At 41.8% G+C, this 20,824-nt stretch overlaps 2 protein-coding genes across 8 annotated transcripts; both read right to left on the bottom strand.

The window, feature by feature from the left end:
• Nucleotides 1-664: 664 nt before the first annotated feature.
• Nucleotides 665-7,409, bottom strand: LOC139405941 (uncharacterized). 4 transcript variants are annotated; one of them, XM_071148397.1, is made up of 10 exons: nucleotides 7,262-7,409; nucleotides 5,687-5,725; nucleotides 5,043-5,091; nucleotides 4,192-4,371; nucleotides 3,448-3,585; nucleotides 2,680-2,931; nucleotides 2,514-2,600; nucleotides 2,018-2,166; nucleotides 1,571-1,638; nucleotides 665-1,279 (listed from the first exon to the last, which is right to left on the bottom strand). In XM_071148397.1, the coding sequence occupies exons 3-10, from the start codon at nucleotides 5,068-5,070 to the stop codon at nucleotides 1,210-1,212; spliced, it is 972 nt and encodes a 323-aa protein (XP_071004498.1). In that variant the 5' UTR covers nucleotides 5,071-5,091; nucleotides 5,687-5,725; nucleotides 7,262-7,409; the 3' UTR covers nucleotides 665-1,209. The 4 variants fall into 4 exon arrangements, with proteins under 4 accessions (XP_071004498.1, XP_071004496.1, XP_071004499.1 ...); XM_071148395.1 differs by lacking the exon at nucleotides 5,687-5,725; XM_071148398.1 differs by lacking the exon at nucleotides 5,687-5,725 and having other exon boundaries at nucleotides 1,571-1,633.
• A 783-nt stretch (nucleotides 7,410-8,192) lies between these two features.
• LOC139394310 (ubiquitin carboxyl-terminal hydrolase 5-like) lies at nucleotides 8,193-19,955 on the bottom strand. 4 transcript variants are annotated; one of them, XM_071142352.1, is made up of 20 exons: nucleotides 19,682-19,955; nucleotides 18,909-19,037; nucleotides 18,481-18,547; nucleotides 18,018-18,145; nucleotides 17,382-17,527; nucleotides 16,849-17,033; nucleotides 16,509-16,603; nucleotides 15,976-16,169; nucleotides 15,716-15,787; nucleotides 15,004-15,094; nucleotides 14,720-14,845; nucleotides 14,476-14,629; nucleotides 14,131-14,305; nucleotides 13,717-13,805; nucleotides 13,257-13,442; nucleotides 12,755-12,898; nucleotides 10,247-10,389; nucleotides 9,795-9,945; nucleotides 9,365-9,449; nucleotides 8,193-8,989 (listed from the first exon to the last, which is right to left on the bottom strand). In XM_071142352.1, the coding sequence occupies exons 1-20, from the start codon at nucleotides 19,787-19,789 to the stop codon at nucleotides 8,896-8,898; spliced, it is 2,562 nt and encodes an 853-aa protein (XP_070998453.1). In that variant the 5' UTR covers nucleotides 19,790-19,955; the 3' UTR covers nucleotides 8,193-8,895. The 4 variants fall into 4 exon arrangements, with proteins under 4 accessions (XP_070998453.1, XP_070998461.1, XP_070998475.1 ...); XM_071142360.1 differs by having other exon boundaries at nucleotides 18,481-18,544; nucleotides 19,682-19,951; XM_071142374.1 differs by having other exon boundaries at nucleotides 13,314-13,442; nucleotides 18,481-18,544; nucleotides 19,682-19,951.
• Nucleotides 19,956-20,824: the final 869 nt, after the last annotated feature.

Below are 20,824 nucleotides of genomic sequence, written 5' to 3'. Positions count from 1 at the left end.
TATATTTCGCCATTTATGAATGTGTTATTCAAGGTGTTTCTATGGGCTATAGTAGTAAAGGTTAAATTCAATATTTTATGAAATAATACAAACAGAATAGATTCAGAATTAGAATAGAATTAGAATCATTTTTGATACCTAAAGGGGTCCTCAAATTCGAAACGATCAATGGTATGACCATCTTAAAAACAAGTGCATATGTTAGCTTAGACTTGAATTTAATATACTTTTTCTAATACTTTTAGACTTTTGCTCAAGTAGTATTTTACTGGGTGACTTTCACTTTTACTTGAGTCCTTTTCTATTTAAGGTATCTTTACTTTTATTCAAGTATGACCATTTGGGCACCCTTTTTTTTTACACACACGCACACACACTGTTTGTTTTTTTACACACACACACTGTTTTTTTTTTTATTGGACTCACAACTCCAAGACGTCACTCGACATGGTTGGAGTCTACGTTGTCACTGACAGCTGTCTGCACTCCACTGCGCCAGTTAGTGAAACGCAACCACTGACAACGCCACTAGAATGTATGTAGTAGGAGGCTGAAGTAAGTGTTCAAAAAGACTCAAGTAAAACGTATACTCATTCAAAGTGAGACGAGACTCAGCGGTGCATATTATGTTTGAAATCAAACCAACAAAAAAAAATGCTTTATATGATCTGTATTCCTTTCAACAAGAAAACACTTTAATTTGACAGGTATATCAATTCATAACATAACAAGCGGGTATTTTAAAAAAGTAGCCATGAAAGTTGACAAAATTGTAACGTCTGTAAATATGCCACGCTGAACAATATCACAGCAAGAATCGTTGCAAAATCATTCTAAAACCGTACAGTGTAAGTCTCAGGCTTTGTGTGAAAATGAATGGTCATTGAAAATGATCTAAGCACAAAGATGCAATGCAGTAGAGGATGCTCTGACAATGCGGAAAAGACGTCAGATGACATTCAATAACATATAGGTAAGAATAACAATGTTTGTTTCTTCCTTCAACATGTGATTTTCAGTTTATATCATTTCATCATTCATATTTTTTAAATGGACATAAGCCCATTTACATGATCCCCCCTCTCTCTTTCTCTCTCTCTCCCTTGTATCTCACAAACTGTATAAGACTACTTTTCTCTCTCTCGATCATTCTTCCATCCACCCTGTGTCTTCAAGCAATCACGTTCCAGCCCATAATACTCCGCTCCATCAGCGCTGTTGCCGTGGTCCAGCCGAAGGCTTCTCTCTCTGCGTCCTCCGGGGTGGACCCTCTAGTGTGCTGGGAAATACATGTGTTACAACATTAAACTTGACGATGTATCACTAACTACTTTATATTACATAGTTCCATGTATTTGAAATATTATTTCCATAGCTTGCAAACCTGATTCAACTTGTAAACTAATCATCAAGCACATGAATAGGCAAATCAGGTGAGCTAGTTCAGAGCTACAACAAATTGTAAAGGGGGAGGGTTTGAAAACCACTGGTCTACGTGACTCTTCAGGAATACACCGTGTGCAGAAATTCCCGTCTATGATTCTACTAGATAGAGCAATAGAGTAGCTACCGGTTACACTGGCAGTAGTCGTTGGACTTCAGGGGCACTCTGATGTTCTTCATCTTCCGGTCTCTTCTCTGAGGGAGAAAAACATGTATTGTCTTTCTCGTTCATTTGCTGTTAAGCACTCACTCCACCTGAACGTAACTAAATCAATAATGAATTGAGTTATAGACATAGCCGTGGGAAGTATGGGTGCTGAGTGTGCTGCAGTACCCACTGTAAAAATCTGAATTTAAAAAATATATGAATAATAATATACTGTCTTTTCTCACAACTTCAGTGCACTAGGCCTTTACTAGTCCTGTATTAGCAGACCGATACAGCTTTCTATTGCACTGACAATATATATTTTTTTAAGCATATATTGATCTACATATGCTTATAGATCACTTTGGTTTCTAAGTTTGGCAGTGACATTTTCATTGATCCCTCCCCTCTAGACTGTCTCCTCACCTTCATTATTTTGTTCCTGCGGTGCAGGAGAACAATGGTCACCAGGAGTAAGACCCCCACCAGGCATCCTGCTCCCACTGCCACCCACACCCACAGGCTTAAGCCCAGCATGGGCACCCAGTCAACGGGCTGCTGGCTGCCTTTGGTACCTGAGAGACACACAACCAGGGAGCACCTCAGTGAAGACCTCGGAAGTGGCAACTCACCCTCAAAATCGTCGTATTGACGTCAATGCACGGTTGACTCGAAATTTGGCATTTCACACTTGTGGAAATAGAATTTACCATAGTTGCTTTTGTGAATAATTGATTTTATTGAATAACTTTAGATTAATGAGAAACAATTCCGTTTTATTTTTTGTAACAACCCCTCCTCCCGTCCTGAATTGACCAATGTTAAGGAGAGATTGAATAAAGTAGGAGCTTCCAATACCTTTACCATGAGGAAAATGAAACAATGAATCAGTAGTCAGTGTTCATAAAGTAGAGATACTCACAGTGATGGCAAGTAGTCACTGTGTTTACATCAGAGTTAGGTCCACTGTGCCCCTGCCCATCATCTTGGCCCTCATTCGGCAACAAACCTGGGAGAGAAAAGACAAAAGCATTGTTATATTCATTACTGCCATGGTTGTATTGGGGATGCTACCACCTATTACCTACTTCTCACGTTGATGGTCTGAGTCTCTTTGTGTGTCTTCTCATCCTGAGTAATCTGACATGTCCATTCTCCTGTGTCTGACAGGGCCACAGAGCTGAAAGAGACATTCCTAGAGCCAGGTCGTCCAGGGGCCTCTTCCACCTTTCCACCTGGACTAACCCACTCCACACTGGGCAAGGGATCCACTCCTGTCACCTGGCACTCGAGGATAGCATTGTTGCCTTCGTTGAGTTCATTGGAGGGGTGGACCTTGACTGGTTCAGACAGGGGAGGGGGGAGAGGGAGAGGGAGGAAGGGAGAGGGAAAATAAAGAGGAAGGGGTAGAGTATGAAAAGAAAGCGAGGTGGAAAAGATAGGGAGGGAAGAGACAGAGGGAGAAATGTCTAAGGGGAACACAGAAGCTTTTGCCACATGAATTCTGCCATTAGAATTTACCTCTGGTGCAGATCTGGGTTCAAATACAATTTTAAATCTTTTAAATACTTTGAGTATTTGCTTTAGCCTGCCTTGAGTGCTAAGTGGGTGAGGATTGCACTTTTGAGACGTTTCTATTGGTTCCATTGCAACATGGAAGCTCAATCAAGCACAGTTACAGCATTTGAAATGATTTCAAGTAGTATTTGAACCCAGATTTGCTTGGGTGGTGTCATTCAAATGTACTAGCAATAATAATATCACTTCACTATCACTGCTATGAAAACTGCTAGTTTGCAGGACTGGTGTCCACATTCACTTGCTGGACACCCCCATAACCCTATGATGAGTGACACCTGTGACAATGTCGAGTCTGTGATCCATATCTTTCCCGTCCACCTTACAGATGTAAAGTCCGGCGTCACCATCATTTAGAGCAGAGATTTCCAGCCGGTCCTGTCTCACTTTCGCCCTTTCAACCATGGGAGCATTTCCTGACATGAGGAAAAGACACGGACTATAATGAACGTACAAAACAGCATTTGTTTTACGACATAAGATCTATGCAGTATTTTAGGAAAAACTTATTTTTAGTGCTACTTTTTAAAATGTAACTAGGCAGGTCAGTTAAGAACAAATTCTTATTTTCAATGACAGCCTAAGAACAGTGGGTTTAACTGCCTGTTCATGGGAAGAACAAAAGATTTGTACCTTGTCAGCTTGGGGTTTTGAACTTGCAACCTTTCGGTTAGTAGTCCAACACTCTAACCACTCTCTCTCTCTCTCTCTCTCTCCCTCTCTTATTCTCTCTCTCTCTCTCTCTCTCTCTCTCTCTCTCTCTCTCTCTCTCTCTCTCTCTCTCTCTCTCTCCCTCTCTCCCTCTCTTATTCTCCCCTCTCTCTCTCTCTCTCTCTCTCTCTCCCTCTCTTATTCTCCCTCTCTCTCTCTCTCTCTCTCTCTCTCTCTCTCTCTCTCTCCCTCTCTTATCTCTCCTCTCTCTCTCTCTCTCTCTCTCTCTCTCTCTCTCTCTCGCTCAGCCCTGTGTATTCTTTCATGAAATAACCTATTTATTTATTTGTAATGAGCTCTTTTCTATCCACCTTTCCGCTCTTTGCCATTCTTCCCAAAATAATCCACGATGAGCACAGATTTACTTCCACCCACAGCTTTATGACTCCACTCCATATCCTTGTTAGACGTCTTGACTCCACAATCAATATTGACAGGCAGACCAATTCTCTTGTAGATCACCTCACCCACCACATGGAGAATACACAGGGCTGAGAGGAGAGAGAGAGAGAGAGAGAGAGAGAGAGAGAGAGAGAGAGAGGGAGAATAAGAGAGGGAGAGAGAGAGAGAGAGAGAGAGAGAGAGAGAGAGAGAGAGAGACAGAGAGTACTGCAATCACTTTATTATTATTAAAGTACTTCTGTTACTAGAATTATAATATATTATTAACTTTCCATTTCAATAAAGCATGAGATGAGAGATGAATCTGTTTATTTATTTTCCCTTTCATACTTGAACTATTTGCACATTGTTACAACACTGTACATAGCCAATAATATAACATTTGAAATGTATATATTCTTTTAAAACTTTTGTGAGTGTAATGTTTACTGTTCATTTCTGATTGTTTTATTTCCCTTGTTTATTTTCCTTTTGTTTATTGTCTATTCCACTTGCTTTGGCAATGTTTCCCATGCCAATAAAGCCCTTTGAGTTAAATAGAAAGAGAGAGAAGTGTGTGTGTGTGTGTGTGTGTGTGTGTGTGTGTGTGTGTGTGTGTGTGTGTGTGTGTGTGTGTGTGTGTGTGTGTGTGTGTGTGTGTGTGTGTGTGTGTGTGTGTGTGTGTGTGTGTGTGTGTGTGTGTGTGAGGGGTAAAAGTAAGAGTAAAATGAATACAAAAACATTTAAAAATTTCAATCATGTAGTGTAGATCTTTACCCACCGAACACAAACCAGGAGAGAGTCTTCATATTGGACCTTTTATCTGAAATCTGGAATGCAAATTTAAATTACATTCATGCAGTCAAAATGCATAGAACATTTTAAGGAGAGATTGACCGTTTTGAAACATATAAAATGTCAAATATATTCTATAAAAATGATCTTTGTTTGGCTTAAGTATATTTCTAAGTAGAGTTTAATCTAGACTTTATGTTCTTACATGTGCTTCTGTTTGAGCGAACTTGTGGTTTCTAACCACATGGCTACTTCCTCTCTCTCTCTCTCTAACATTTATATATGTATAAAAAACTAAAACATCTGTGAAAAAAAGTCAAAAGAGTCAAATGTTTCTTTGCATGACTAGAGATGTGATGATTTTGCAGGGCTAGATTATTTTCTATCTTTTCATTATCTTCAGAACTTACTCCAAACATTTGACACATTTCAAAGGAACGGGTAGATCTATATATAATAACATGAATACGCATATAGGCCTCTCTAACCGATAACAACAAAAACATATGTAATGAACTGTGATTGAGTATGTAAATATGTATAATCATCATCACCATTATTATCGAAACACTCAAATATGAAAATCATTAGTCTATATCAGAGCAAAATACAAATAACTTTGTGCCATACCTCATAGATCAGGGATAGAAGTCCCAGTAAATAAATTAACTGAAAATCGACAACAAAGGTGGTAAATATTCTAATTTACAGTATAATATTAGTTACATATCTTCAAGAATGATATCCCTCTGAAGATGGTTTATTGAATAACAACAAGTGATCTATCACTCCACAATTGTTTTAGTAAATAGTAATTATATATAATTAACTCATTTTCACTATTTGTTTAATTCAGATTGATCGTAATAACTTAATTTATTAGAGCTGTATTAGTAGTTGGGGCAATGCTTTCCCACTTAACAATATTCACCTTTTGCTTGAGCAACTTAATTAAATGGAGACCCATTTATTTAGAATGATACCGTATGCCTACTTGAAATCGGCATTTCATACTTTATCAGGTGTTTGATATCGATGTAATTGTTAACACTATATTTGATCACTTTAAAATATTCAATTATTCCACAAAGCCTATATCTGAATGCCATGCTATTCACAGAGGTGAATTATAGGCTACTTTAAAATGTACTAATCATCTTTATTATGAACCACCTGTAATCAAATGAAACATTTGACAAAATTGCATTAGCCTAATAATTCTTATATTCGTATCATGGTGTATCATCTCACTCGGATTAACTCACAAACAGTGATAGGCGACAGGCCATTATTGTTTGATATTGTGTAGGCTATTGAGTAGGCTGTTAATCTATGGTTGATTTATTGGCAAATAAGTAGCCTAACAAATAAGAATATGGCTAAAAACATAGATGCCTGCTCGATAAGAGCCTATCCTATAATATCTCATCGATCAAGAGCTATTCATTTCTTTGTGTGTTATGGAACATTATAATAACCTACTGATGATTGTGGTGATTCAAAAGTTTTAAGGCCAGGCTGAAATGACATTTTTGCATCTACTTATCAGTTTTGAGATTTGTTGGTGTTTTGGTCAGATAATATTTGTATTTTCAAAACTTGATGATAATTGAGATTTTCTTTAGTTAATCATACTACCATCATAAACATTTTAATGCATTTTAAACACTTTAAAATCGACATACATCAATATTTTCAAAAGCTCACTACATTAAATGACAGATAATTTAAATGTCCATTTCATAGAGAATGTCACAAACTGGACTGACTATGTTTAGTAACTTACTTTGAAGAGATGGTGATTCGGTCTAAATAGGCGTTTGGTAGTCTAAGTCAGACTCTTCCTACACCCCAACTAAGAAGCATCTGCGTTAATCAAATTTTAGTCCGGTCCGGGAGTGTCTATACAAAATGACTCCAAAATATTTAGGCTGGTTTCGTCCAGAAAAATGGATCTGCGCAATATGCAAATATGATATACTGCCTAATTTGCAAAACATATTTCTGGAGAAATGGAATATCATTTTTTAAAATTATATTTGTGTCTAAATTCAACCGGTAAAAGTTGATTATCCTTCCCCTCTCCCTTCAACATTTCCCACGAAATAAAAAGAATAAAGCTCCTCTCCTCTCTGGGTAAAAAAAAAACATATAGCCCAAGCAACGGAACTAGCCCCGACAAGCATATGGGAACATTAATATTACCTGATCTGATTTGTAATTCAACTGAAATTGATTCTCAAAACGTCTTAGGTTACAAAAATCTGGAAAAAAAACACTTTGTCCTTTCGCGAAAATACACTAATGAGTATGCTTTGAGGATAGTGACGGAGTAGAGCGGAAGAGATCGAGAAAAGCGTCTGCACTTTGGAAAGATTGTGGGTTTACGCATGCTACTTGCCTGCGCCTTCTTTGCAAACTCCTTATTTGATTCTGTATTCACCTTCCACCAGTGACCCAACTTCAACTTCATGGGCTCCTTACTAAAAGTCCAATCTGCAAAATGTGCTGTATATGGGAAACATTGCATTTGCGCAGAATGACTGCATATAACTAACCAGTATCGTGACATACTTTTTGTGATTATCCTTTATGACGTGAATTTGACAGTAATACCACTTAAACGTCTCATGTAAATATAGTATGTGCTTTTGCATTATCAATAGTAGCCTACTTTTAATGTCTACCTTATAAAACCACGCTATTAAACCAAATAAAAGTAGGATATAATATTTTTTCTGGCCTATCATCAAAATAAATTGAATGGCAAAACTGATATTCAATGAGATGGCCTTGGGTCTTCCAGGCATGTGGCCATGAAGATATACACACCCGAAAGACTACTAAATGAGTTCTTAGAAGAGCATAGTAGCAGCAAACATAAAATGGGTCAAAATGTAGTATGGTGGTCCCACTCCCACCCTGTGATGAAGACAAGACCTATGGTTGCACTCTCACTACGTGTCACTGGCATGTAACAGCCCTCTGGAAGATGTTGAGTCTGTGGCCTGATGCCAGTGCAGAGCACCATGACTAACCTGGTATCCCCGGCTCCTCAGCGAGAGCCTGAATATAAGGACCCAGCGCAGCATGGCCACTAGTCACATCCATCTCAACACAATCACACAACAAGCAGTGGCGGCACAAAGACATCTTTATTTGTCAGAGCAGAAGTAACAAAGGAATTCATTTGAGCAAAATAAACAAAACTAAAATCAGCCAGATATCACCCTCACCACACTTGAAAGAACAACCCGTTTAGTTTTTTATTTTACTTTATTTAGTCGTTTTTTTTAAATACAAATGTTACTTTTTTGTATTTTATTAATTTTTTCCTCTCTATTACTGTGGATGCCAAACTTATGAAAATGCCATGTTGGAACACAGAAGGGGGAGAGAAGGGAGGCAGTGCTTGGCTTAAGAAGCAATAACAATACAACGGATGCTAGTCAACAAGTGGCATGTTGTTCAGGGAAGAGGGGGGCGGGAACATTGTTGCCATAGACACTGCCTATCTATTACGAGTTGATTGGTGTCAGTTGCAAGATGAGTACAGACTTAGAAGGGTTGAATACACCAGCAGCCTTCCACCAACACTACTGTGTTTGTAAAAAGGGGGGGGGGGGGGGGGGAAACGTCTCCTTTAAAACACCCCATCCATTCCACCTGCCCGTGTCTGCGTACATAGCTGTGGGAAAAGTGTATTTATTTAAACCCTACATTTGTCAGTTCAGAGGCGTGTGTCAGAGCATTCTTAGTAGCTCAGTGTGTGACAGTGTGTATATGTGCATGTTGGCGACCCTCTTCCCCTCCCTAAGTGAAATTCTGCCCCCCTCCGTTCACTCGGTGACTCTCCGGTAGAAATAGAGGTAACCCAGGTCCTTGGGCGGCTTCTCTGAGGCACACACTTTCTGATCGTTAAAGATAACCCACCTGAGAGAGAGAGCGAGAGAGAGAGAGAGAGAGAGACAGAGATAGACACAGAGAGACACAGAGAGACACAGAGAGACACAGAGAGACACAGAGAGACACAGAGACACAGAGACACAGAGAGAGAGACAGAGAGAGAGAGACAGAGAGAGAGAGAGAGAGACAGACAGACACAGAGAGACAGACAGAGAGAGAAGAGAAAAAAAGACAGACATGAGAAAACAAGAAAAAAGCACTTTAAATCTTTGTCTATATTGTTATAACCACAGAATCTCATCAGCAACACTGTGCACCACAGAAGTGGACATTAAGTAGAATGACATTCATTTATAAAAGGAGTGGTTCCTTCATATGAAATGGAGAGAGAATGGCACTTACTGTTGGTCCTTCTTGATGTGGCAGACGTAGTGGCCACACATAGTGCTCGTGCCCATGTGACTGATGAAGGCAAACAGTTCATACTCTGGAAGAGAGGGAGAGGAGGATAGAGGAGAAAAGGGAAGATGTACATAGTAGAGACATCAGTGACAGTGAATCTATACTGCAATTTGACTTGAATACAGGGGGTTTTTCAAATTGAAAGACATGGACAGACAACAATTTGGAGTCTGTGCACATTGTCAAAATACATGTAATATGCTTTCCACAAAGAGTAAATCATTAACTAATAAATGTTGAGGTGGAAAAAATTAAGTATATTCTTTGTTTTCCGGGAGTGCGTACATAGATGCTTTGAAGAGAATATTAAAATATGTTCAAACGTCCAACTCAAACTGGACCCACTCCCTTCCTCTCGCTGTTGACTTACTGCCGGGTCCGTCTCGGACTTTAGGCCCAGGAGGGGGCTCCCTGGACCCCTCGCTCTCGGCGGCCGAGCGGCCCCCCTCCGAAACCTCCATGGACTCTAGATCATCCAGGTGGGAGAAGATCCAGTCCACGGCGCGCTCTAGGACGTTACTCTGGAAGAGGAGAGGGATAGGAGAGACCACTTGGTTTAAGGTTGGAGACCTGACCAGCAGCACAAATGAAGAATGTATGTGTGAACTTCAACTGTGTGCTAGAATAGAGTATATTGTGCCAAAGGTCTAATCATACCTGTAAATTCCAAGAGGTGAATACAGCTACTGAGCATGTGCGAAATCTCTCTGCAGTTTTTGTATTTTTTAAACCAACATCAAGGAGTTCGGTCACTACAGCAGTGCTAGACATGAAGGGGAGTTTATTAAATTCATAGTAATGGTAAGGGAAACACTGTCTCACCGTGGCCCTCAGTGCTCGCGTGGCCTGGTCTCGGCTGAAGCCCATGGAGACGATGGTTGCTAGGTGCTCCTCAGAAATGCTCTCTGTGGGCGTGGTCCCGGGAGCGGAGCTGGTGCCCGGCAATACCAAGGGAGCGGAGAAATCTGCAGCCAATCACAGAGGGGGAGGAAACGTGAATATAATGTACATAATGAAATCAATGACATGCTGTCGTGAAATTACCATTGTAAAACATGAGTAACAACATTGCTGGAAATTATGAACTGGTTCTACTTCACGTTCAAACACATGGCAGTCCATACCATTTAACTTACGCTTTATAACACCTACTCATTCCAAGGGTTTTTTCTTTATTTTTGCTATTTTCTACATTGTAGAATAGTAAAGACATCAAACTATGAAATAACACATATGGAATCATGTAGTAACCAAAAAAAAAAAAAAAAGTGTTCAACAAATCAAAAATACATTTTATATTTGAGATTCTTCAAATAGCAAGCAGATAGCCCTATTTGGTAAAATATCAAGTCCATATTATGGCAAGAACAGCTTAAATAAGCAAAGAGAAACAACAGTCCATCATTACTTTCAGACATGAAGGTCAGTCAATAAGGAACATTTCAAGAACTTTGAAAGTTTTGTCAAGTGCAGTCGCAAAAACCATCAAGGGCTTTGATGAATCTGGCTCTCATGAGGACTGCCACAGGAAAGGAAGACCCAGAGTTAACTCTGCTTCAGAGGGTAAGTTCATTCGAATTACCAGCCTCAGAAATTGCAGTCCAAATAAATGCTTCAGAGTTCAAGTAAGAGACACATCTCAACATCAACTGATCAGAGGAGACTGTGTGAATCTGGCCTTCATGGTCAAATTGATGCAAAGAACCCACTACTAAAGGACATCAATAAGAAGAAGATACTTCCTTGGGCCAAGAAACACAAGCAATGGACATTAGACCGGTGGAAATTTGTCTTTTGGTCTGGTAGTCCAAATTTTAGATTTTTGGTTCAAACCGCCCTGTCTTTGTGAGACAGCCCTGAATTTGTCTGAACCGTTTCAGTGCTTCTACTTCCAATAGGGCGCTTCCCCTTTAATTCCCAATTAAATAGCCAGCATCAGTTGTGCAAAAGCGGGGTTGTGATGGTGGTGCGAATGTGTTCAACCCTCAGTTCCGAAGCTTCTTTACTCCGTTTGTTTTGTTGTATTTGGCTGATTGGATTGTCTGACTGACCGATTGACTACAACTATTTTGCATACGGTATTTAATTTGTTTTAGTGTGATGTATACCGTGATGATTTATGTGGTCAGTTGTAGTTGAAGACTTATTGAGATTTGATACTCTTTATGGTTGTGTGGTAAAATAGTTATTGATTGTATGATTGAGACTGGGTTTACTCTACACATTTATGAATGGACAAACATTGCGTGACTAAGGTCAGTGAGTGAGTTCCCTGAACTCCTTTACCGGGCTGGACTCTTGTAGGCAGGCCCGAGGTACTGGACTTTGCTTGAGGAACCCGAGCTCGTTGTTTGTTTTTTTATGTGTGTGATCATTTATGTTGGTAACACAACCCACGCAAAAGAATACAGCTGTTTTCAAGCTATTTCTAACGTTTTAAGGGTTTATGAAAAGTGTATGTCCATCCTGACTTTTACATGAGTCCTTTGTATTGGTGTAGACTTGACGGACCAGATGGGACTCATTCCCTCCCAAACCAAAAGGAGAAATCAATATTTTCCCTGGTAGGCACAACCTACCTGGCACCCCTATAAACAATAACCTCAAGTCAAAACCGTTACACGCGGTTTGGGTGAACTGATGATCTCCGCATGTGTGGTTCCCACCGTATAGCATGGAGGTGTTATGGTGCTTTGCTGGTGACACTGTCAGTGATTTAATTAGAATTCAAGGCACACTTAACCAGCATGGCTACCACAGCATCCTGCAGCGATACGTTATCCCACCTGGTTTGCGCTTAGTAGGACTATAATTTGTTTTTCAACAGGACAACGACCCAACACACCACCAGGCTGTGTAAGGGCTATTTCACCAAGAAGTAGAGTGATGGAGTGCTGCACCAGATGACCTGGCATCGACAATCACCCGACCTCAACCAAATTGAGATAGTTTCGGATGAGTCGGACCGCAGATTGAAGGAAAATTAGCCAACAAGTACTCAGCATATGTGGGAACTCCTTCAAGACTGTTGGAAAAGCATTCCAGGTGAAGCTGGTTGAGAGAATGCCAAGAGCGTGCAAAGCTGTCAAGGCAAAGGGTGGCTATATAAAGAATCTCAAATAAAATATATTTTGATTTGTTTAACACGTTTTTGGTTACGACATGATTCCATATGTGTTATTTCATAGTTTTGATGTCTTCACTATTATTTTACAATGTTTTTTGACCGGTAGTGTACATTTCTCAACAAACACCACCCAATTATAGCCCTCCATGACAGACACACGTGTTTTACGATATATTTGGCAAAACTGATCCTCCGGAACCTACCTGGGTCGTCCATGTGGCCCATGACCCAGTTCATGGCTGCGTCGATTCCAGTATTCCCAGTATAGTACACAGCCTTCCTGCAGGCCTCCAGTGGGAATCCCATCTCACACAACTGGGACACGGTAGAGTCATCCAGGACTGGGGCTGAGAGAGCGAGGAGGGGAGAGGGTCTAATTATATGGATGCACTCCACAGACAGCAGCAACAATACGGATGTCACGAATGGTCCTAACAACTGCTGAGAAACTGGACATTTGGAGACAGCCAACGAAATAAAAGCACTTTGGCAAACCATATTAAACTCATTCTGGACAATAAGAGCAAAACCAAGTCTCTTTCCCACCATAGGATTGAAATGATAACTCACATCACCTCACTGAAAATACAAAACCAAATTTCAAAAAGGTGTAAACACAAACATAAGAGGGAAAGAAGAAAAGGAAAATATGACGACGGAACGAAGGGATGAAGGAAGGAAAGATCAGAAAGGACAGAGACTGACACAGTAGTGGGGAGTAGAGCGAGTCGTCCTCCTCGTTGCCGTGGGAACCCAGGATACCTTTGACCTCCACGTCAGGGGTCATGAGAGGGGGTGGGGCCACCTCTGGCAGAAGCTCCTCCCCCGGCTGCTGGCCGGTCCCACGGAGCGCAGTCAGGTCCAGCGTGTCGGGAACGTCGATGCTCACGTCTGCAGGGACAAACAAACATCTATTTAGTTGACAGGAACTGTGCCACATTCATCCCACATTTCAGTTCTCACATTAATGGAAAAGTAATTTAAAAATGTGTGGTTCCTTGGACTTGTCAAGCAACTACAATGGAATTTCCCACTTGAATTGAACTCGTCTGTGATAACCCACAGGTGTAGATGTTGCATGTGTATGTAAATGAAAATAAAATGGTATTCAATACAGAAGATCACGTCGACCTTGTTTACACTGTGTGCAGAGCAGACTACTCACCTAGTTTCTTGGGGACCCAGTCCTGTCCAAAAGTGAACTTCTTAACCTGGATAACCATGTGGTCAGGGAAAGAGGCAAAGCGGGTGGTCCTGAAAGAGGGATGAAGCGGGAGCGAGACTAATTACTAACTACATTTTCCCTTGGAAAATGCATTGATGGGATGATTTAATTCAGAGTTTTCCAACTCCAGTCCCCCAGTACAGCACACATTTTTGTTGGACCCCCAGACAAGCTCACCTGATTAAACTCATTGAGGGCTTGATGACAAGTTGAATCAGGTGTGCCTGTCCGGGGCTATTACAAAAATGTGTGCCGTTGTGGGTACTAGTGGACTGGAGTTGGGAAAGACATTTCGTTGACTGGGAAACTGATTGATAGATTGACAGACTGAGTGAATCGTGTGCGTTGTCATACTTGGTGGCGGTGGTCTTGGCCTGCGCGGCGGAGCTCCAGAAGTCTGTGAGCGTCTCCGGTTCGCTGAGAGCCGCCATGCACGCTGTGAATGGGATACAGGTGCGCACCGGCGCGGGGGGAGGGGCTCCCGACGAGTCCGCCTCCTCACGCCGACGCTCAGCCTCTTGCAGCTCCTCTGATAGAGAGAGGGAGGGATAATTGATGTATTCAATTTAAATAAATGTTATTTTGTGAAGAATATATTTGACTTATAAAAACTTGTTGGTTGACTTATTTAAACGAGGCTTCAATAAAAACCAAGGGAATTGACACAATAACAAACTACATTTCCCATGAGCCCCTCACCTGTGTTGGTGGCCTGGTCCATGGGCACAGGTAGCTGGAGGATGTAGTCCACCCTCTGCGTGTACTTTGCTTTCTGTGACTGCTGACACACGATCCTCTCCTCTACTATGAAACGGAAGGCTTCAGATGGGTTCACCCCCGAACGACAGTTTCTCTGAGGTAGTTAATAAAACAAAACTAAGAAAAGGGGGGACAACAGGAGGAGGGGGGGAGAAACTGATGACAGCAGATGGAAAGAGTTTACCTCCACCATATTAATGAAGTGTAATAAGAACTCCTGGGCGTCTTGTTGCCGATTGGTGGAGAACTCCGGGTGGCCCCGCCCAACAAGTGCTTTGAACATACGCGCTGCTATGCCAACCTGGTCACCCTGGAAATCAAAAAATGGTTATTTAGACAATGTAAACACAACTGGAAAAACCTTGTCATGTTTGGAGACAGGTGTTTGAGGCACCAGTGCTACGGTTGCTAGCATTCTGACTTAAGAAAAACTTCTGAACAATCTTCTTGCGCTTTCCATTCACTTACTCTGGGTTCAGAGCTGGGTTCAGAACCCTCTCCTGGGTCAGGGGCTGGTTTGGAATACTCGCCCGACAACAGACCATAGCCCAGCTTTGCTCTGAAATAAGGAAGAGATGTTGAACACCAAAACAACATTGGAATAAAGTCCATTTAAGATGTATAAATAGAGGATAATAAAAACAGGAATTACTGATCTATCCGGGACAAATCCTATTTCTTAAACTAAACAGCCTTATAAATCAGGGGAACGTGTCGAAGGAGATTTGGTCAGCAGATAGGGTCGGCTTGCATTTCCCTCCCAAATACTTAAAAAATAAGTGCTAACGATTACCATCCCCGTATCTTATCTAATGCTAGTCTTGGCCATAGAAATGGATAGTTTTTTTCTCAGATAAGTGAACAGTTAGTGACATCTGGTGGAGAAAGGCTGGCCTTCAGACAATGACCTACTGTCCATCCAAACATAACACATGCCTCGCACAGTGCCAATGTGTGTGCCATTAACATTTGTATGCCAGTGTGACTAGCTTTGAATACACGTGTGTGTTATAACCCTGACACTGTGATACTTCCAGACACAGGTGTGTGTAGTCTCAAGGTTGTTGGGAAAGGGCAGGTTTAATAAGCCGTTTGACACAAAAATGGATAACAACATTAAGCTTGTGTGAGTGTGTGCATGCTACACTGAAAAATAAAAACGCATTTGGTGGAAACTCACACTTGGGTTTTGAAGTCCTGGGTGGGGTCGCTTGGAGCTTCATTGAAGATCTTGTCAATGTTGGAGACGTACCTGAGGCGGGGTACACACACACACGACAGAGGTTTCGTGAGTATTTTCCAGCACTCTTTTTACAATTCGTCTCAATTGCTCTTTATCTCAGGGACAATGGGCCCTGGTCAAAAGTAGCACACTAGAAATGGAATATGGTTGCATCTGGGACGCAGACTAAGAGGTAGAAGTGATAGACGGTTACTGACTTGCTCTGGAAGTCAGGCACGGTGAAGAGGACTTGCATGACCGAGTTGAGGTAGCAGCTGTTGCCCAGGTTCTTCATGCCGGTGAGGCCGGGGCCCGACAGAGGCCGCAGGGTGGCCCCTGACTCCTGGATCACCTCCCACTCCCCCACACGCTGGTTCACCGCTATCTCCAGCTCTGTCATCGTATGCTCCGTCTGCATGGGAGGGAGAGAGGGAAAGACAGGTGTTGAGGAGAGAGAGGAGAAACGGGGAAGGAATGGGAGTGGGGAAGACACTGACAGATGAACCAGATGGAGAGGACTGATCACACAGAGTCCCATCTCTAATTTTGTTGTTATAACACAAATATGAGCTATTGAAAATGGGGCCAGGCCAGCTTTGAACACCATTTTGTCTCTAAAAGCACCGGTAAGGCAAGTACGGAAAAGTATAGTCCATATTCATGAAAGAAATTATCTGTCACTAAAGACGACGAGTCAGGAGAGGACCTGCCCATAGAGACCCTGTATCTTTATTGATTTTGGCAGTAGTACCTTTTCCATGGTCATCATGTCGATGCCAAAGTGGGACAGGTGTTCAGGGAGCTTTGGATCCAGTACCATATCATCCTCGTCATAGGAGTACACATCTGGAATGGCCACAGAAGCAAGTCAGACATCAAAAGCTCAAAGAATACAGCCTCTAACCAAGCTACAACTGTCTTCGAGTCCTTTTCCTTGCCAGTGTTCTGTTAATCGTTCCCTTTCAATAATTTAAGGGTGTCAATATGGATTCTGTGACTGCTGGAATATTGGGACTAGTAGAAGCACTTGGTAAATAAAACGGAATTGTGTTGTTTCAAGTGTCCAAGTATTCGTATTGTGTTGCCATCACCTGCGCCGTCGGGGGTGATGGTACCCAGTTTGACGGCTAGAGGGTGTCCCGTCTGCTGGAAGTGCAGGAGGGCATGGTTGTTCCCCCCGGAGCCATCAAAATACCTGCGACCGCAGAACACCCTCCCGTCTGACAGGTTCATCCACAGGTTCTCCTGCAGGTCACACACCTCACACCGCCAACCACTGGAAGACAGGGATGGAGCGAAGGGAGAAAGTTGGAGAGGGGGAGAGGCAGAGAGCGAAAGGAAGAATCATCGAATGATGGAGAGGAAGACAGAGAGGGAATGAGAGATTGATTGACAGAAAATGAACATTCACTAAAACATTTATTTAGGCTACATATTGACATACATTATTTAATATATTAATTACACCATCAGACCTTGTATATGATCCAAGTTGAGGATGAAATGAATGGACATTTATGATGCAAAAGGAGCAAAATTGTTGAGTTCCTTTAACGCTGGAATGCTCGTGATATTCTAGCCAATGCCAGCTCAGAACAACAATCGAGCCTAACAAGCCTCTCACCTGGGAGGGATCTTGGTGCCGTTGTTGAGCTGCTTGAGTTCGACGGCGTGCCGGGACTCCGCCCGCACCTCGCCGTCCCACTGCTGCACCTGCAGGGCGTGAGACACTGAGTCTGCAGACATCAGCCCTGCCATGGCTAGAGATACCTATAGGGATATAGAGAAGGTTAAAAGCGGTTACAACAAGAATGCATGGTCAATCTATATGAAGTGTAATACCTAGAGCAGGGGTCGACAACAGGCTGCCCAAGGGGACAAAACCATCCCGCTAGTGGTGTCTCCCCCCCCCCAACGTTAGTTGGTCCCAAAAAATACTAAATTCAGATCAAATTAGTTTACTTTAGGAAATCTATTCCTAAATCCTCCCCACAAAAAGGTGATAGTGTCTCAATTATTTTCAATCTCTTTTTGGGCTTAGCTGTGGTCAATTTGCAGTGTCAAAATTATAATTAATTTCCATCTCCCTGACCATTTAAAAAAAGTTTCCGATGCATACACTAACTATGAATGGATTCAAAACTACATGCCCATGGCAATGATAGGGCGTCTTTCTAAACACAGACAAACACACAACAATTAAGACATAATTAGCAAAGTTGAGGCAGCACTTGAAGTGTTCACCCACAAAGTGTCTCACCCGCTCTCTCACAACATCTGGCATGGTGGCGAGGTCATCGGATGTAACTTCCTGTCTATCAGGGAAGAGGACGACCTTTACTTCCTCCTCATACTGCTCCTGCTCAACATTGAACCCTCCCTCGATCCCTGAGACAGAGAGGAGGAAGAGTGTAAATAGACATATTATATCGGTATCATTGGTATATCATGGCAAAGTAATTTCTGAAAGTTTTGGCTACAACCGGATAGAACGGAAAATGTTGGTGTCAGCGTCCCTGAAGGCTAGCCTGTGTACCAGTATGTTTAGCTATCATTCCACTCTGTGTCATATGCTAAACACATGCTCGTCATGACATGGAATACAGGGAGTGGAATATTAGTAGAAACAGACTGGTACACAGGCTACCTGAAGGCTGCTTCGGGGTTCTTTGCACCCGCCATAGGCCCGTCTGAAAATGTGTTACTGTTAACTCTGCTGTTACCTATGGCTAATCGGGTGGGCTTCTTCTTGGGTGGGTCACCGGATCCAGAGTTCTCATCATCTTCCTTCTGGGGAAAATGACAATTCAGATTTTGTGAATTGTGGAATGGCTCCATCCACAAGAAAGGTGGTTCATTCATAGTGTATAATTTCTTATAGAGACATTGAGCAAACCAAACAGAAGTAGCTGCCATTTAAACCAGCTGAACTGGCCTGATGGCACATTGTCATTAGATGCTGCCACTTCCCTGTCATACTGTGTAAAGGTGTATTACTTTTGTACTGTCTAGAGAGCAATAATTTTGATAACTGAAATGTGACACTCAATGTGTTTGTTGTTTGGCCACTATTCAGCCTCAAGTGCCTATATTGCTGGCTAGACTCTGCCAGACTTCAGTAAAAGGTTTGAAGGAACCGTGTGTAACTCACCGGAGCTTTGCGGGTCCGGGAGATGTGCAGGTAAGCCCGCTGTCCACTCCTGGTGTGGTGTCTATCCACATACTGGCTGCCGAACCCAAGGAAACTGTTCATGCACACATACAGGCCTCCTTCACTCTCCTAAAAAAAAATATATATATTTTTTTAATAATAAAAAAAATAATGCGAGAACATTAAGATTAGGCATTACATTGGCTGCTTGGTAACTCGTTTACCCAACAACCTATTGGATGTAACCGTACAGTAGTTGAAGTTTTCCACGCGACCAACTCATAGCATTGAAGATCATCATGACCACTGACAGTGTGATTATCTAGCATGCTAACTAGCAAGTGAACTTTAGTTAGCTAAACAGTTGGAATGACACGTCAAGTGGCAGCTATAGTTAGCCAACTGGCTAACTAGCGTTAAACTTGAAAGGTAACGTTGGCTAACTACGTATCGTTACTGTGAGTTCATTGACAACTGGTCATGATGATATTCGGAAATGATTAGACAACCACTGGTTACAGTAGCTAGCCAATGTTAGCTGAATGCTAAAGATGTTAGCTTGCTGGTTAACGTTTCTCAATGTAGCTACAGTAGCTAACGAGTTAACGCGTTAGCTAGCTAGCTATTGTTATGACTAGCTAACTACCAACCTAGCCAGCTGTATAACTGGTAATACACAAATAAAAATATTAAAAACACCCCCAAAGAAAAAGCATATATAAAAGAGGTGTAATTCGAAGCCAATAATGTTAGATGAGAAGATGGTTACTCACCGGAGAAGAAAATGACAAGGCGCATTCGTCTTTGTGGACACGGTCCCCGGGCCTCGGAACCCGGATTGTAGACAAAACCGACATCAAAACCTCGCTTACCTCCGCCATCTCAACCTAACTAATTCTGTCTTCCAGTCGGACACTTGTTCCTCTGAGTTTGGACCCCAGCTTTTGATTCTCCAGCTTTGACTACTGTCTGTTTGTACTGCTCTTCCCCTCTCTCTCTGTTTGTCCGTCTTTCTCCCAATGAATGGCTTGACGCCTCCCTGTTTGTGTGGACGCCAGGCCGAACGCGCATAGCACGCTCCCGGTAGCGTGATAATTGTAATATATAGAGTACAAACTACCGCACAATTATGCGATGTTGTGTTTGAAAGAGAAACATTAATTAAGTATGAATTCAGATCGCCAATGAATCAAATGTATATTAAAAGGTTATTTAACTTCTAACAAAGACATGCAATAAAACGCACAGGCAAAATAGACACCATCTGCTTATATCACGCATAGCCTTTTCAGTAATTACGGTCATGTTTAAGGACTGGCGATGTCTGGGTTTTTTAAAGCACCAAATGAACTACTACCACCGCCTGGGTGGAAAGAGAACTTCACACAAACCCCAAATATGGCAATGAAATAGTCTATTAAGAAAAAAGATACAGGATTGGATGTGTCATATCAGCTGCCACATTTAATGCTGATTAACAAATGACTTTGTAGTCAAACAGGGTAAATATTTTACATGTTGCATGTTCAGACCTGCCATGATTTATGTTTGGTTAGTGGGACTTTGGTAAAGTAGGTCTACATAGCCTAAATAGTTCGATTTAAGAAATGATGCTATGAAAAGAATAGGCCACTATGAAGAATGGAAACAATGTTTTTGTGTAGCCTATACAGTGTTATGAATGAGTGTGTACAGACTGTAGGCAAGTACATTAAGCTAGACTATAATAATATTTTAGCATTATTTTAGTGCTTCCAAACAATGTTATTTACTGTGTCAACAAATCTACTTTCAAGTGTACTGCCTCTTTCCTTTTCTCCACCCATCCCACTACTTCTCCTCCCCTCATCACTACCATGCACGTCTTTCCTGCCTTCCCCTACTTTCCTCTGGCCCTGTCCCTCCCCCTCTCCTTC

The sequence above is a fragment of the Oncorhynchus clarkii genome, chromosome 3, assembly GCF_045791955.1.
Source record: "Oncorhynchus clarkii lewisi isolate Uvic-CL-2024 chromosome 3, UVic_Ocla_1.0, whole genome shotgun sequence".
NCBI classification, from domain to species: Eukaryota; Metazoa; Chordata; class Actinopteri; order Salmoniformes; family Salmonidae; genus Oncorhynchus; species Oncorhynchus clarkii.
This window is presented reverse-complemented; position numbering and strand designations above follow the sequence as displayed.

Bases quoted from the DNA above. Each gene is read 5' to 3' on its own strand.
- LOC139394310 (XM_071142352.1), bottom strand. From the start codon at position 19,789: ATGGCGGAGGTAAGCGAGGTTTTGATGTCGGTTTTGTCTACAATCCGG. The intron at 16,170-16,508 runs GTACTACTGCCA...CCTCCCATGCAG, and splicing joins ACATGATGACCATGGAAAAG to ACGGAGCATACGATGACAGA. The intron at 9,450-9,794 runs GTAAGTCAACAG...CCTCTCTTCCAG, and splicing joins AGTCCGAGACGGACCCGGCA to AGTATGAACTGTTTGCCTTC.
- LOC139405941 (XM_071148397.1), bottom strand. From the start codon at position 5,070: ATGAAGACTCTCTCCTGGTTTGTGTTCG. The intron at 4,372-5,042 runs GTGGGTAAAGAT...CTCTCCTCTCAG, and splicing joins TCTCTCCTGGTTTGTGTTCG to CCCTGTGTATTCTCCATGTG. The intron at 2,601-2,679 runs GTAGGTAATAGG...TTTCTCTCCCAG, and splicing joins TCAGACCATCAACGTGAGAA to GTTTGTTGCCGAATGAGGGC.